The 17,260-nt window shown below is 39.2% G+C and overlaps 2 protein-coding genes across 3 annotated transcripts in view; both read right to left on the reverse strand.

Annotated features, from left to right (window-relative positions):
- Positions 1-145: 145 nt before the first annotated feature.
- ice2 (interactor of little elongator complex ELL subunit 2) lies at positions 146-8,884 on the reverse strand. Its single transcript, XM_018680558.2, has 15 exons — positions 8,749-8,884; positions 7,598-7,699; positions 7,132-7,489; positions 6,925-7,044; positions 6,710-6,844; positions 6,378-6,494; positions 5,906-6,065; positions 5,130-5,311; positions 4,194-5,040; positions 3,936-4,105; positions 3,695-3,824; positions 2,358-2,442; positions 2,072-2,122; positions 1,225-1,468; positions 146-571 (listed from the first exon to the last, which is right to left on the reverse strand). The coding sequence occupies exons 1-15, from the start codon at positions 8,760-8,762 to the stop codon at positions 413-415; spliced, it is 2,874 nt and encodes a 957-aa protein (XP_018536074.1). The 5' UTR covers positions 8,763-8,884; the 3' UTR covers positions 146-412.
- Positions 8,885-9,984: 1,100 nt separating this feature from the next.
- The window catches only part of roraa (RAR-related orphan receptor A, paralog a), a 177,455-nt gene continuing 170,179 nt past the window's right edge, over positions 9,985-17,260 (reverse strand). For both annotated transcript variants that reach the window (XM_018680516.1, XM_018680525.2), the window contains one exon: positions 9,985-16,917. In XM_018680516.1, the coding sequence (XP_018536032.1) occupies positions 16,753-16,917 (165 nt within the window). In that variant the 3' untranslated portion in view covers positions 9,985-16,752. The remainder of the gene's footprint in view (positions 16,918-17,260) is intronic.

Consider the following 17,260-nt stretch of genomic DNA (forward strand, 5'->3'; position numbering starts at 1 on the left):
TTTGTTAAACTTTTCACACACAGGCTATTGTAAGTGACTAGAGCTCCTTGCCCTCAGGATATTTTCAATGTGATGTCTAATCATGACATCATAGTCCAGACTTTACAAACATCCATGCATTACACACAATACCCACACTCCCATATCAGCGCCTTGATGTTTATTGTGCTCTGTTTTTACAAAATATTACAAAATATACATGACAAAATGTCTCTAAACAAAATTAAAATATAAAGTAAGGATTCTATACTGTAAAAAGTGCTTCACCATTCACATCTATATTTAAGGTCGTAATGTATTTCCAATGGTTTCCTTTCCTTCCCTCAGTACAACAGGTCCAGGTCTTCCTCTGATTTACCTAACCTATGATATGATATGAACGACATGATATTAAATCCTATGATAAGGGATTTTAAATGGACTTCTGAATTAGCTTTTTAATATACTTGTTACGCTTTGCTGCACGTTTTGTTGGTTTCTTCTTCTTCTTCTTTTTGCCTCCTGCATTTGTGTTTTTGTTTGACTGTCCAGCTCCACTGTGACTAGACTGTGATGACCCATCTCTCGCTGCCTGGTTGGACAAAAGAAGGCAAAAACGTATATTTTAATAACTGGATGCTAGATTCAAGTAGTTCCACACATCATACATTCCAGCAATGACTTCTCTGTTAATTCCAGAGGTGTGAACATTGGTGGCAAATGTTGACAATCACAATGCACAGCTGAAAACTTTGACAGTTGTTTTCCTTTGTTGTATAACAAGTTTCAATATGTGTTAACATCTATACTGTGTGGAATTTTAGACAGGCATCCAATGAATGTCTCAATGTCTACCCCAGTAAACCACACAGAGCTGTTGCTGATATTGGTATGTTCTCTATTGTCCCTGTTGTTAGTTTTAAGCCAGTCAAGGCACACTATGCAGCGGTTGGCTGGTTCAGCCTGTCTGATAAGGAAAGGGCTGAGAGCTTTGTCCTAACTAGAACATAGGACGAGGCAGCATTTCATTTATCTTAGCTTTTAGAGAATCCCTGTGTGCACATGTACTTGTGTGTCTAAGAATGGGTGTGGACTTCCTAGACATTAACCAATAATCACTTCTCAACAGTCCCAGTCACACTTTTACACCATTACTTGTCCAGCCATGAACTCAGCTATGATTATACTTTTTCACAGTACCATCTATCAACACAGTAACTACAGTGTCAAAAACAAAGCACACACCCTCAGGAAGGGCTTTGGTGGGAAGGTGCAGGGGACCCGGCCATGTGCTTGGTGGAACGGTAGGACTACTGCTGGATCAACAGGTATCCAGGGTATGAGTCCAGAGGCTGGGGGCTGTGGGACAGAGCTGTGGAGCTGCTGCAGGTTGCATGTCCCCCGACTCACTTTCCCAGTAGCTGCTTTTAATAAGGTCACAAATGGTTCCCCTGCTTTGTGCACGATCAGGTACCGTCCTTCATCTAACCTACAAAATCAAATGAAATCATTGAAAGTCTGTTAAAGTCAAAACCCACATATTGAAATGTGTTGTATCACTCAGAGGGATCTTGTTTCCTGCCAAATGACAGGAATGTAGGTGAGAGGAGCCTTAAAAAAGCAGAAGGTGACACATCTTTTGAGGGATGTTGAGTAATCGATTTTGTAACCCTCCATAACAAACACAGGGGCACACTGACATCGTATCTTTCAGTCTGAGGCTGTTGGATCTGACTGTACAAATATTTCATCATCTTAAAAAGGCCTTGAAGAAAGATGTGCCCAGACAATTCATCTACAGATGCTCTCTGATTTAAGAAAAGTTTTGGACTGAATTTTCAGTTTATCCACATTCATGTATCCATTCTAATCTTTACACCTTTCTTTATTCTTTTTACTTAATTAAATAAGACCAATGAATCAAAAACTGCTGCATTAAATAAAAAGATGTAAAGCCATCCCCAACTAACAGTATTAAGCTGTAAACATCTCACAATACATCAGCAATAAAAAGAGGAAAATGAGGGCTGTGAAGCTCAGCCTTAAAAATCTACAAACAAAACTAAGATGACGGATGTCCTCAACAACTTACCCAGTCAGCTTTTTCAGTAGGTGGTGCAGTATATTCAGTGACTTGGAAGGCCTGTGGGTGGAAAAGAGATATCACCAAGTTACAGTCTGTCTACTTTGGTGGGGATCTAGATTTCAACAATGATTCAGAAGACAAAAACAAAGGCTATGACAGCTACCACAGATGAAAAGACCTGGATTATTGATAAACTGACTGAAGCTCAAGGTGACTGCCTCTAAATCTTAAGTAACATAATCATAAAGCTATGACTAGGTTAATCCTAATCATCTGTTCTAATGACACTCACTTGAACCCACAGGAGATGTTCTGTTTCCAGTCATCAGGCAGTTTTCTCAGCAGAGCTACTTTTGATGTGTGTGCATTGATGTGAGCTACAGAGACAGAAAGGGAGGGTGAGAGACATGCTGAGAAAGGAGCTAATGAGCGTGCACATCAAGAGCTTCACCTCATCATCAGTGTCATTCCTAGTGCTCACAAAGTAATTAGTCTGTGATGATTTGCCAGTGATGTTACGAGCTCGAGTGGGGAGGGGGTAAGAAATGCTTGTTGGTCCTGTCTTCTTTCCTGCCTCCCTCTCCAGCTTGTAATTCCTGCTCATTTCAACAGTGCTTTCCTTCAATTATAGACTATTTTAGAGCCTGCAACCACAGCTGTAAATACACAATTGGGTAAGCCACATGATAAACCACATGATGAACTACGAACCACTAAACAAAGAGGGAAGACTTTTATCAGCTGTGCATGTTGCACAATGCCATTAAATGGGATATATATGTTTCATTCAGCTTGAATGTTACTGTTGTTTTTGTTATACTACTGTTAGTAACCTATAACACTTTTTTTAGACTGGAAGATCTGACATTTTTTAAACTCAAAAACAAACAAACAAACAAACAAAAAAAAAAATCAGAGATCTAAGATTCCTGGTACAGGGTTATATACACTTTTTGGCAAAGCTCTTCATAGCGGGGCAGCTGAACAAATGGAGCCAGTGTACAAGCTCGTACTTTCAATGTGTACTCTGCTTCAACTATGCTAACAGACTGGAAAGGGCTATAATTTAGGGCCTTCTGTTTGCAAAAGCTATACACAGAAAAAAATGTCTTTATGCTGGTTACACCTATGTACTTTAAGTCAACAGATCAGTGCAGCTAGTGCAGAAAAAAAGGGTAAAGTCAAGGCCTGAATCTTGAATTACAGGTAAGCAGCACGTGTAAGTCGACAATATCTATTAAGGTAATTTAATCAAAGCTAAAAACAACACTTAGCTGAGCTCGGCACACTGCATACTTTGTAATTCCCCACAATCAAATGCGGCTGTTGTTATGGCAACAAAATAAACTTAATCACTACACAGTCACAGCAGGACGGTGAGTCATCTCAAGACTATTCCATTGGTTTGTGGGAGGATATGCCTCGTGGACTACTGAACTCAGTGAGGGAAGGAGAAGAGAAATTTCTCCTTTTTAAGCCACATAAATGTTACTTTGACTATTTTTCTTAGTGTTTATGTTGAAAAATGAATGACATTACACTACTGAGAGCAACTGAATGCATTTCAGCCTAGATCTTTCTGCATTTGGAAAGAATAGGTAGGTATAGTATCAGTAATAAAAGTTTTACCTATGTATGAAACTGTGCTGGAGTGGAGCAATGTCTCTGTCCACAGTTGGCAAGCCTCACTGCTGGTCAGACACTCAACACCATAATTCAACTGGTACTCCATCTTGGGCAAGACATGCACTGGCACATACTACTGGGGCAGAAAACACAAGACAGAAATTGGACAGTTGGTTATACTGATTTTATACTTTAATATCTGTAACAGAAGTTCTGGAGGATGTGTATAAACTAACAAGTATACCTGGTTTTGGATGCCGCCTACATTTCTTGAATGCATCAGTGAGACAGAGCTGCGCACCATGACCAGCAAATCTTGCAGACTGTAGAGCTTGTAGAGCAGGTTGCCCTCCTCTGGAGCCTTGTAATCTTGTTCATCTTCCGCTCCAGCCTGCAGGTCTTGTGAGAGTAACTCTGTGTGGGGGGAAATAATATACTGTGCGTTAATTAAGCACACAGACAACCTTTAAATCCACACAATCAAAATCAATCTGACACTAACTTTTGTGCACTGTTGTGCTGACGTTGACTACTGGTGCAGACTTATGGGGAGCAGTGCAGATTTCCCCGTTCTGGTTCTGGTTTCTCTCCAAATATGAAGACACGCAGGGCTTAACCAAAGATGTTGGATGCGAGTAAACTGAGGGCCCCATGCATTGACTGGGTGAGCCGGTTTCCTGGGTTGTGGTGGGGCATTTGTTTGTGTCGCTGGCAGAGGTGAACATTGCTGTCTGCATACGCAGGATCTCTCCCAGTTGGTCGCCAGTCTTTACTTTTTTGGATTGCTGCGTCCGCCTAGTAACTTTTTGAGGGGAAGAGGACTCTGAAGTTACAGGGACAGTCTCAGAGACTGGAGTAACAGGGGGGACAGAACAGCTTGGTGTGGTCTTAGGTTTAGGTGGTGTTGCAGCTGTTGCAGATGTAGACATAGAGTCATCAATGACCAGCTTCTCATCATCAGAGTCTCCTGTAAAAGCTAGGTCTTTGTCACTTTCCTGCACAGTGTCCTGCCTCACTCGCTCAGTCTTTGGCACACTGGACTCACCCAGAACCAGCTGAGCTGTCTGCTTTGTCATGGTATCATCCATAACTGTCAATGAGGTGTCCATCTCTTCTAGTGAACTGCTGCTAGTATTTGCAAGACGCTCACTGGACCTTTTATTTGTACTTAAAGACAAGGCACTTGTAACCTTTTTAGGTTTGACACATGCATCCTGCTCATTCTGTTTTTTTAGCATCTTGGAGGCTTTAATGGGTGTCGTCTCTCCAAATGTCTCCAGGTCAGTAAGGTCAACCTCAAAGTCAAGACTGTTGTCTTCGAATGACACTAAATTTCTTTGTGAGTTCTCCTGATTTGGAAACAGAAAACAAAGAATCATTGATGATGATATGAAAGAACATACCACATATTACCATATCTATTAGAGCGTCAGCATACCGGAGAGAGTTGCTGCTCATTCGCAGGAAGCTCCGTCATTAAATGGAACACATTTTTACTTCCATTCTTCTTGATGGAGAGCTTCAAACTCTCCTCGTGATAGAAACGACTCCTCTCTCTTACTGTCATCTCAGTCTTCAGAAGGGGTGAGTCTATGTACACAGTCTTCTTCTGATTAGTACCTGTACATAAGGCATAAAGGACTATGTGAAACAGTGCCACCATGAGGCCATTCAGTGTCAATGCACACTATGATTTATCTGATTTCTTCACTCCTACATACTGTATTTCTTTCAGAAACGTGATTAAAAATGTCTCATCTCTAATGAGATGCAAAATCCTTATATGCACAGTTAATGTGAACGCTCTCTTTGTTGCGTGAACCTATTTGCTGTGTGTCATGTGTATAATTCCCTCTTATCTAAAAATCTCATGTACTCTTTTTTAGAGTTTGAAATGTCATCACAAAGTTACATGGTTTATTTTAAAAACATTAAACTCATACAACATGTTTCTGTTTTGACAAGCTTCACTGCACATACACTGCTTTTTCTATTATTCTTCTAAGAATCTCTGGTCACTATCTTAACTTCTCTAAACAAGCGTTTTGTCAGGTAAGGTGCACCGTCTGTGTGTTAGTCAGACCAAGATTTAAGTTATAACCTGATTTACATTGGATAAAATAGATTTGATAGTTGAGGGTCAGCAAAACAAAGACAAGAGAGAGAACAGAGAACCAAGGAGCCTGCCTGAGTGACTGAATAATGATGCTGTACCTTTTTCTGCATTCAATTTGATCCAAACAGGCAGTTCCCATTGCTCCCCAAAGTCAGGACCATGGTTGTCCAGCAGCCTGACCAGAGCATCGTGAGTCAGACACACATGAGGCTCATAACGGGCACACAGCTTCTCTGCATTGCTATCACCGCTGATTGTCTGTAGAGTAAAAACAAGACTGAAGTCACACTACCAGAACATCCACTGTATCAGTCAAACAAATACAAGTAACTACACAAGTGTCTACAAGTAACTGGCCTTTGACAGCACAGTGTCTGACCTAGCATCCTTAAGAAACACAATTAGTACTGGTTTTGCTGAGCAAGACATGAACACCCTCTGGTGTCTTTTGCGAAAACTGCAAGAGCTGAAATGGAGTTACAACAGACCTGCGGTCATGAATCCCATTCTAGCAGTAAAACATCTTTGTGACTTTATTGGAGTAATTAAAAGAGCGAGACAATTGCTTACAGCATGCATGTCCTTAGCTTTTTTAGCTGGAGGATTCTCTGATGAAACACTCTGATAATCCGATGCAAGCTGTGCATCAGCAGGCACTATCTTGTGGTCTGTAATATCCACATTGCCCTGGAGAAATAAAGGGTGCAAATATGGAAATGGAGGAAGTGAATCAACACCAAAAGACTGATTCTGCAATACAATACTTCAAGTTGAAAGAGTGAATAATAATAAAAAAAAAAGGGATAATGGCATTTATAAACTGAAGCATATGAAGTTGTAATCCTACATGTCTGAGACTGGAACAGCTCTTGTGTGACAGAATCACTTAATAAGTACATTACCATGATTAGCAGCTGTTTTTCAAAGGTCAGTGTCAGTCCTGGGTTGAATGTTCCCCCTGTCAAACTTGTCATCTCATTGATTTGGTAGAGCTGAGGAAACATCTTAATGCACTCCAAACAGCCCCTGAAGAAATCCTGAAAAACAAATTTGGGCTTTTTGTTGTTATACTTGTGAACACACATCGCACAGTTCTGGTGACAGGTGCAATCGCTACCTCTGAATACTGCAGAGCCCCCTGTGATATGAAGTTGTAGTCGTCAGCACATATTCTGGCCACATCTTGCAGGTACCTCATGAACTGCATCACTTCATTGTCCACTCGTGCTTTTAAACTCTGAAATATTAGACCAAATTATTTGAGTAAAGCAATAAGAGAGGGACTGGTGGAGTCAAAATACCATTAAAAACAGAATGCTGGTACCTGTGGAGGTTTCCTGGTCTTCTTACTCATTAAAACGCCAAGATATATGCTCTGGTCTTTGCTGGACAGGGTGGACATACAGGGGAACGGCAATCTGGGCTCAGGGTAAGCAACCTCTGCCTCATTCTCAACCTGCTTCAGCTTCACTTTTGATTTCTTCGTATTTGTACGTTTTTCTTCACCTTCCTCAGCACTGTTGGCATGCGAATCATCACTATCACAGCTGTCCCAGCAGGACTCTTCCTTGCTGATGCAACTGTTGTCTTTTAACTCTGCAGTGTCTTTAGTCAAAGCAGAGCAGGAGGCTTTCGCAGCCCCAACATCACACCCCTGTTTTATGTTGGCATTCTTAATAGGACTTAAGAAGAGAAAGAAATTGAGGGGAAAAGAAAATGCTGACTAGTTATCCTTTAAAAGCACAGTAAAATGCATTTGAACTAATGTTTTACTTCATTTATTCACATACCTTTGGAGAAAGGCCCATAGTTCTCTGATATTAGGTGCAAGGCAATATTTGTCATAGAGATCTCTAGTAAAGAATGGAGTGTCAGGAACTGGAAGGTCCTCCCTTCAATTAAAAGGATAAAGTAAATGATATTAAAGGACCCAAGTTGAACCTAGACATTTGTTACATATCCTGACATGTCTTGCTCAGAAGACTTAGTAACTCCCACTGAGAACTTATGGACATGATGTCATCAACAGAAAGAGCATCTTAAAAATGCAAAGGTTTTAGCTACAACAGTATCATTATCATTTCACTAACCAAACACACATTTAGTGTCACACATGACGCTGAATACATAAAGAGTCCGTTTACACGACAAAATAATTAATGCACATGTATTTTATACACAATGATTGCAACAATGAAAATTATACTTTATTTTGTACCAAAAAAGTAAACCCAGCTCTGTCTGAAGCATGCATTCATCGGGTATCGAGACAGAATGACTAGTTTTTTACTACTCTTTCATACCGTTACCCGTGATAATGAAGGAACTAAACTTGGCTCACACAACCTAGTCGACCTGTTATTACCCGGGCACAACAGTGCACACGCTGATTTTCTGTTGTCTAGTGAGACACAGCATGCAATCAGGCATGAATACATATTCTCCTTTAAACCAAATACAATCTGACGTTAATAATAGAATTTTAGCTTTAGTCATTCACTAGAACACCTTCGTGACGCATGAACACACAAATATAAATTAACGGTTAGCGCTAACGACTAAAAATGTGCTTAGTTAAGTTAAAGTAGAATTCCAGTCTTATTAAATAGATAGTAAAATTCAAACCTAGTGCCCTGCCCGGTGCAGACGCATTTAAATATAAGAGCACACTTCAACGATTAATAGCTACACACGGCTACATACTGTCAATCGCTGTCCGCTAAGTGCACTTTTATCATGACAGCAGCTGACGTTCGGGTTAGCACGGCTAGCTGTTAGCGGTCAGTCACAACATAACTCTCCGCCGGGCTTAGCTTAGCGCTAACTAGCTTGTTAGATAACTTTAGTTACCCCAAAGAGTAAGATAGTTGAACTGCCTGAACTGTCACGAAATCTAACACAATGATATTCTACAAATGTCAGCAGTGAAAATACAACTTACCACACCAGCTCCATTATTGTTACAGTTCCGCAGGAACAACATTTAGCGTAAGCGTTACTGTTGATAACTCAGTTAGTATTAGCAGGCTAGCAAACGTTTGACAGACGACATTCTTCGTCTGATGAAAATATGTTGACTTTAAAGCTTTGTGTACATTACCGCCCCCCTCCGGACGTTAACTACGGTTGATGTGCCTGTTTACTGTGTACTAGATAAGAGCTCTATGAAACAAGAAAATCCCAGTTTGCAGCTTGACTTTGGTGTCTGTTTGAAACTCAAAAAAATCAATCACAAATCTTATGGAAGGCACATGTCCAGCACAAGGCCTATTGTGCTGTAAACAAACAATTCAATCATAGCTGTGGCTGAGGGACACCCAGACACAAACTCTTATTCTTGTCCAGTGAACTTTAGCAGCATTTCTGCTGTGATCATTCTCTCTCCAACCCAGTGAGGACCACAGTAATCTGCAGATATTATCCCCAGCTCCAGATGCCTATTTGCCAGACTGCTATCTCTTCTCTTCACCCTTAATTACATTTTTAGGTTTTCATCATTAAGGGTGGAAAATGCAAGATGTGGTACTGGCTGTTGAACATGGACCACATCTAGTTCAGGTATTAACAACATGCACCACTGTTTTAGTGGGTTTTATTCAAATTTATAATTCTCCAGAAACAATAATGAGAATGCTTTTTCTGAACGTTTATTTTGTATTAGGCCAATGATACAATGATGACACCCTTGCTAATATTCTATGGAGATGACATTGAAGGTCTGAATTTAAAATGTGATATGTATCATGACCACTCATATTAAATTTTCATATAGCTTAATGGTTTGTCATGTTAATGTGTTCATGGCCAGGAATGGATTTTCACTGTTATGATGTCTCACATAAAAATGTTTTGGACTGATGTGTTTTCTTAACCATTCTTTAATGAATGTATGATCAAAAAATATCATACTTGTCTTCTGATTGCCATTTTCAATTGCACATACTTACATGTAAGTATTAAAGTAATTTAGAGACATTATTTTCACATAGAATCTGGACAACAGCCTCCAGTCAAGTGGGGGTTTGATTTAATACTGAAGCACTAAGACAGTTAGTCCCAATATAATTACTGTGAATCAAAAATACTCAGTTTGATTAATTTGATTAAACAGAGTGTGTGTGTTTGTGTGTGTGAGAGAGCAGACAACAGAGACAGTTAAACAGTCAGGAAATAAAAGCCCATTACAAGCGGTAAATTTTATTATGGGATAACAGCACATAAAGCACATCTAAAATCGATGTGTCCAATGCACTTTTAATAAAGGTAATATTAAAGGTACAGTTTCTAAGTACAATATAACAACATTCATATTAGAATGAAAAGTATTTAAAAGACAACATTAAATTTCTTATTTTTCTTTACAGCTGTATTTACAAAATGAATCAAAATACTTATTTTCATATTTAAGAATCAGACAAGAAGGAGCAAAACTACGTTTGTGAATAGACTACCTGCTAAAGAGAGTTCAAAAGAGCTGGATAAAAAGGTACATGATCATCTGTCCCCATTTTAACATCAGTAGCAAACATGTGACTTAGAAATTTGTGACAACCACACACTAGTTTCGGCTTTCCCATAATTTGTACTGCTTTTGCATGGAAAAAAGGAATCTGAATCCACCCCTGCTCTGCCCACCCTTCATGTTAAGTTACCCCCAACCGACTGAGCGCACATTGAACACAGAACATTAAAGAAACCCAGATGTGTTGTATGCCTCTTTTACAAACACATACAAATACTTGATATACAATGCATTAGTAAATCTGTTCTCGGTGAAATAACAAAAAAAGAGTTGATATAAAACAAACAGAAAATGAAGAAATATGGATTTCGCCTGTTAAGTTTTTGCCTAATTGAAACAAACAAGGTGCAGGTGAACTTTTCCATAATAGTTTTTGCGAGCGTTTATTTGACTGTTCGAGATCAACATGAAACAAACTTCCCATTTATGTTTCTCAAACAAGGTGAGGGGGTGACATGTACACTCCAAACAGACTTGTCTATACATTAAAACCCTTTAAACGGAGCGCGTCAACCCACATGAAAGTGACTGAACATGTAAAGAAGAAATCTGAAAAAACATTTGAAGTATGTGAGAGTGAGAATTCATCCACATGTACAAAATATATTGTCACTTCAGTACACGTCTGGAAAACCACAAAAAAAAGGACAATCAAAACCATGTATGCATCTTGTTACACCGAGAGGCACTCAGTGTGATACGTTGTGTATTATTGCAAGCATATTCTTACTGATATTTGCTACAGAGTGGAGAGAAAAGGTCAACTTTGTCCTCAAATGGCAATCCTTTCAGGTACATTTGTAACACTTCATGTGGTGCAAAAAAAAAAAAAAAAAAAAAAAAAAAAAAAAGGTATATGCCACTGGTGTGAAGAAACCACTGTTTCAGGATATCTAAAATGGGGAATAACAAAAAGCATACTGAGGCTCTTGTTTAATGAAATCCGAGCACCACTTCCCTGCATCAGGTGAAGAACTATGCAGACGCGAGAGAGGTAAATATTTAGTATCTTAAAACCTGACAAACTATAGCCTCAGTGAGTGGTTTTTTTTTTACAATCAGACAAAGAAAAAACACAATACTGCCGTTTCAGTTTGAATATTATCATTTTTCCACAAACCAGAAAAGCAACCTTAAATAGCTTTTTAATTAGCAGATACTAGCTTTGCTATAAGTCAGAAGGAAATAAGTGCCTTACCCCAGGACTAGCACACTGATACAGGTACTGGCTGGGTAATTTTACCACTATCATTTTCATTATTATTATTATTTATTGAGTCCTAATATCAATAATACATTAATATGCAATGAAATGAACGTACTAATAGGGCAGCCAGGCTTAGGAATCAATACTTTGTTCACAAAATTAACTTACCTAGCACCACACATCAGGGCAACACAAAATAAATGTCAGCACACCCTGTCTCTATCAAACTAATCCTAAAGGAGGGAAGCAAACTAGAAACAGAGTTATCGTACAATATGGTGTAATTGATAAACAGATAAATATTTTCACTGGGTAGGCCTTAGTAGCAGTATTTTCCTCTTACCTATACAGACAGAAGTTACAAAGCTACCTTTATACATGTGATCAATAATAACATTAAATATGGTGAATAAACAGCTGAGAATGAGGGAGAGAGAAAGAGTGAGAAAATAAGATATACAGCATACAGGCCATGTCAAGTTCTTAGTTCTCCACCTGGGAACAGAACTGGTCAAATATACAGATGAAACATAAAAACATCCACAAATCAACACAAAGATAAAACAAAACCAAAAAAAAAAAAAAAAGAAAAAAGAAAAAAAAAGTGATAAATAAGAGGTGTATTTACATGCAGATGTTCAAAGACTATTATGCACAAAAGAATCAAAAAAATAATACACAGACATATATTATTGCTTGACATTCGATTATGGCTAAAAGTTGCTTTTCATTTTTTTAAACTATATTCTTAAACATATTTTTAATCATAAATCCTTATCAGCTGTGCTTTGGAAAATGAGTTCTGTTAAAATGTGATGACTGACTCATAATTCTGGGTAACACACCGACACTCCCGCACAACTTTTAAGCGTGACATAACACTGATCTTCACAATTTATGGTCACCGAAGACTCATTTTTCACAATTTACAGTCCAGAATTCATTTCAATTCATTCCAGCTTAGGCTGTGGCTGTGCTGTCCGAACTGATAGCGAAGCGTGTTTCTGCTGTGAGGCCAGTCAATGTTTGCCTCGCAGTGTTTTCTGCAGACCTATGAATTGTTGAAGGCATTATGTCATGCTTTTTTTGAAAACCTACACCTATTATGGATGGATCGAGCTCAGCATTTCCAAAAAACCTTTATTTAAAAAAGTTCCAAAATTAAAATCCAAAGTCCTCCACGTCCACATAACCCTGTTCCTCTGTAATTATTAAAGCCTTGTCTGGGGTTTATTTTATTCACACACTGTGAGAACAAATACATACACACACACGCACACACACGCTATTGCTTTTTTACAAACAGACAACAGAGCAGAGACAGAAGGACCAGCACATTTTACTGTATACTATACACTGATTGAATAGCACACTTAGCATTGATCCCTTACTTAAACAGGGATCTCTCAAGTGAGAATATACAGAAGGACATCACTTTACAGGCCTGTGTGAAGGTGCAGTTTATAGTTAGACACAAGTATTCACGTGTTTGATGACCATTTTCTGCTATCCTGCCGATATCTCAACCTTACCAGTACATAAGGAGATGAAAACAGAGAAATGGGGCTTTATTACTTTTTTGTTCTAGTTGGAGTCAGCTGTATGAGTAAGGTCAATTCAAAAGGATGATGACTGCACTGTAGAGACCCGTAATTGCAACACAAGGCATATTGCTTGTTTTATACTGTATAACATATTACAAGCCACTCGACTGTTTAGACTCGAATGAAAATAAACTGAACAGATTTTCACTTTATGAGAAAGGAACACTTCTTTTGGTAGACCTCAGCTGATCGTATCTGATGGAATACTGAACTGAATAATTTTTTGTCTTTTTTTTTTTGCAAACAACTAACAGGAAATCAGCCAAATGTCCATCTCTTTGTTACTTTCTGAACAGTAAGAGTTGTACTGCATGTTCAGTGTGCTATGCCAAAAAGTTCAGCCGCCTCCTCTCATCAGTTGAGCGCTCAAATTAATTCACAAAAGAGCTAATCAAATGCCGCTGCAACTGTCTGGAGGAAAGCGAGCCGCTTCTTCTTCTTCGGTCTACCTGTTACCTCCCTGAGCATTCACACCTCAACATCTTCGCTGCTCTTGCTGCGGGGGCCACCGTTGGGCCTCTCAACCTGGATTGTCTAGCAGTGTTCCAGACTGGGTTTTCTTTTGCTGGGAGACTGAGGTTTACTAGTCGTAGAGGGCTTGTGCATATCCAAATAGCATTGGATCAGAACAGAGATTATTACTTAGGTACAGCATATCTACTACAACCCAAACACAACAGATTTAGTATTGCATAAGAATATTTGGTTTTTCTAACAAAGAGGGTTATCATTTTTAAAGACCCTGATGACACCATTTGAAACCAAAACAGATTTTTTTTTTAATGTGTGAATGTGACAAATATGCTGTGTACTGATAAAACTGAGCTTTGTAAAATTGATGGGGTTTGTTGTTTTTACAAATGAGAAGCTATTTTTTTTTTTTTTTTTTTTTTTTTTAACTTGACCGTAGGGGTGCAGTGGTCTTTGAGTGGCTGGCAGCCCCCCCCCCATAAGGACATTGATAATGTAAAATTCTGAACAACTCAGTGATGAATATTCAAAGTGTTAAATCTCAGCCACTTCTCATGGAACATCCCTGAACAAAAAAAAAAAAAAACTAAACCTAATGAGTACAAACAAATGTCCTCTCAAACAGAAAGCGCAAAAGAAACTCTTCCCTGAGGGGTGACAGCACAAGGCATTAACGCCTTGTACAAATTGCACGGCAGAGGAATGATCGTGTGCAAACAGAAAAACAAAAGACAAAACAACTGGATTCTATGTTACGGTTGGTGACAGATGTGTTAACATGCTTTCTTGGATTTCTAAAGGGATATCATTTTTTTCTTTTTTTTTCTTCCTTTTTTTCTTCTTTTTTTGTTTAAAGATATTTCTAGAAGCCGCTACTGAGATTGCTGGAATGTCTTAGGAATCCATTCTACATTATAGACGAGTAGACTGGAAAAGCAGAAGCAACGACTACTGTTTGGCACATCCAGGGTTTTTTTTTTCTACCACTTTACTACCACACTGACAAGAAAGACACACTCAACGAAAACAGAAGCACAACAACAAAGCATTCTGAAAATAGCACTTGTCCTACCATTTTTATGTTTCTCCCCTAATCATACAAACAACAGCTAGTCTAATTATTGCAGGAATATAGTTAAGTGCTACCTGACATCTTTTTCTCTCCCTCGTTCTCTTTCATGAGTTTATTAACCAAAACATGTTACAAAAATAGAAGCTTTTACTACCAGACAAGGCTTTGAATATTCACTTTCCCTTCACTGTTTCTTCTGTGTCCTGTTGTGGCATTTGCCGTGCTGAGGCTGTGGTGAGAAGGCAGATAAAGCCACTCAAAAACAACAACAAAAAACCCACTCAAAACACAAGTGCATCAATGTGCTTTAAGGTCAGACACTGTATCTTTGTCATTAGGTTGTTAACTTGCTTGCTGTATCTTAACCTTCCACTAGATGGAACAATTGGATTACAGTCAATGTGGGATTGTTTCAGTCCAACCACAAGGATATGCAATGTTGATTTGTGAGACCCGGGTGAGATAATGTTTTATGTTGTATTCTTGTGGTTTCTTCACATAATACATGACGTTTTTCATGATAAAAAATATTTAGAAAATAATGCGAAGGAGAGTACAAAAGTCAGTGTGTTGCAAATGTCTCACCATGCCTCTTGTTTTCTTGTGTTTTAAAAAACAAACGCTGTTCAATCCAGGTCTGTTCTTAACACAGAACAGGAAAGCCTTGAGACTGCAACATCACTGTGAGGGGAGGGGTGGGGGTTGTTGTGTTTGTTGGCTGTTATTGTACGTGCGTGCACTTGCTAAAAGGAGTATCAGAGCTACATTTTGACAGGTGTCACACAGGCGGTTGTTGAGGTAACAGGTGACGAGAGTGTCTCTAACCTGCCTTCTCACACGCGCCTCTTTGTTCGCCAGCGATGCAGCCACGCCAGCCATCCTACCAGACAGCCCTAACACTTCCGGACCAAGTTATCATCTTGTTGCTCCCAGGACTAGCCTCCGTGACCATGGTTCAACTTGTATTTCTTGTGCACATGCAACACATCACTAGGTAAATATACACGTCTTAAATTAAAGAAAGGTGTAAATAAAAGTGCCTTATCAATTCAACAATTAAGAATGGTCTAACTACTAATATCATACATGTTATTTAAAATAGATTCTATAAACATTACTTTTTTCTGTATAGTAAGTACTTATGACCATATACCCTGTAGTACATTATAAAACAGGTGGAATGGACCCTTTTCATTGTGTTGGTGCCCTGTGCTTCTCCAGGGCACCTGTCCAGAGAAGGATTAATAGCAGATGGCCTTACATGATTTCACTATGCAACAATGGTGGATGGAGTCTTTGACAGCTAAAATCATTGCGGTTTCATTAGAATTACCAGAATTCTATGTTTCTTTTCATTTTTTTTAAACGATTGTCCACAGAGAGGTGCCAATTGCATCACCATGCCGACGGACCCTCCCTTAACAGTTGCTGTGAGTTTTCATTCCAAGCACTGCATCCAAAAGATACGACTGAACACAAGAGAAAAAAAAAATGGCTGAACTTGACCAAAGTGTGCGCATTTTTCAGCTGTTTATTTCAGGATATAGTGTATGAAGGAGATAGGGATAGGACTATTTAAAGTGTTGAATGTGATAATACTAAAAACTGTTTTTGGGACCGTAATCTGAAAAATAATACTGATATTGATTTCTTCATTTATCTTCATCTGTATTGACGATGTCTTGTTGGTCTGAATTGTTCGTCAGAAGCATGGATAAATCATAATAGCAGTGATGCAATAAATATTGGTGAACATGAACGAATGAGTCTTGAGTTCCATTTTAGAAATGCGCATAAAAAGGTCAAATTCAACCAGACAGAAATTATTTGTCCCTATCTCATCTTCATGTCCCATGGGGTGTCGGATCCCACAAGTCTTCCAAAGAGAACTAAATTCAATAAAGTAAACCTTGAGAATCGACTCTCTAAGCCCTCCCCCTCCAATGTAAAAGAAGAAGTTGAACAGCGTGCCATCTGTCCGCTCTGGTTTGTGCAGGGCACCGATAAAGTGTCTCAGATTCCTCCTCCACATTCCCCTACGGTGGGCACACTGGCACCTGGCAGGGCTGCTACCCGTCAACGGGCATGGACTGCTCAAAGTCTGATCCGAACAGCTCCTTGTATAAGGGGGGGAAGTGGGCACGCACAATGTCTGGGTATATTGCTTTGAAAGCTGTAAGCTTCTCTGTATGCCTACTGCACAGCGCTCGCAGTGTCGACACTTTGCATATCAACTGTGGAGAGAGAGGAGACAGGCTGTTTAGATTCACAGGGAGGCAAGGACATGGAGCAATGGTAGTGAAAAACATTCCTCCCTACAGTGTATTCCCTCTCACACAGGGGCAAACAGACTTGTAAATATTGAGACAGGCGCTCAGGCACGAGGGAAACCTGACATTTTATATTATGGGGCTGGTACAATTGATAAATTGCCACTTCTCTACTGATAAAACGGCATGTAACATTATGAATGCTTCCCCCTGAAATCTGTTAGTTTAATCTAATGCACTAAAAAATGGTTGATAGCCTGTGGATAAAGATCCTAAACAGTGGGAGATTACACTGCTACAAGGGTGA

This window comes from Lates calcarifer, linkage group LG10, assembly GCF_001640805.2.
Source record: "Lates calcarifer isolate ASB-BC8 linkage group LG10, TLL_Latcal_v3, whole genome shotgun sequence".
Lineage (NCBI taxonomy): Eukaryota > Metazoa > Chordata > Actinopteri > Centropomidae > Lates > Lates calcarifer.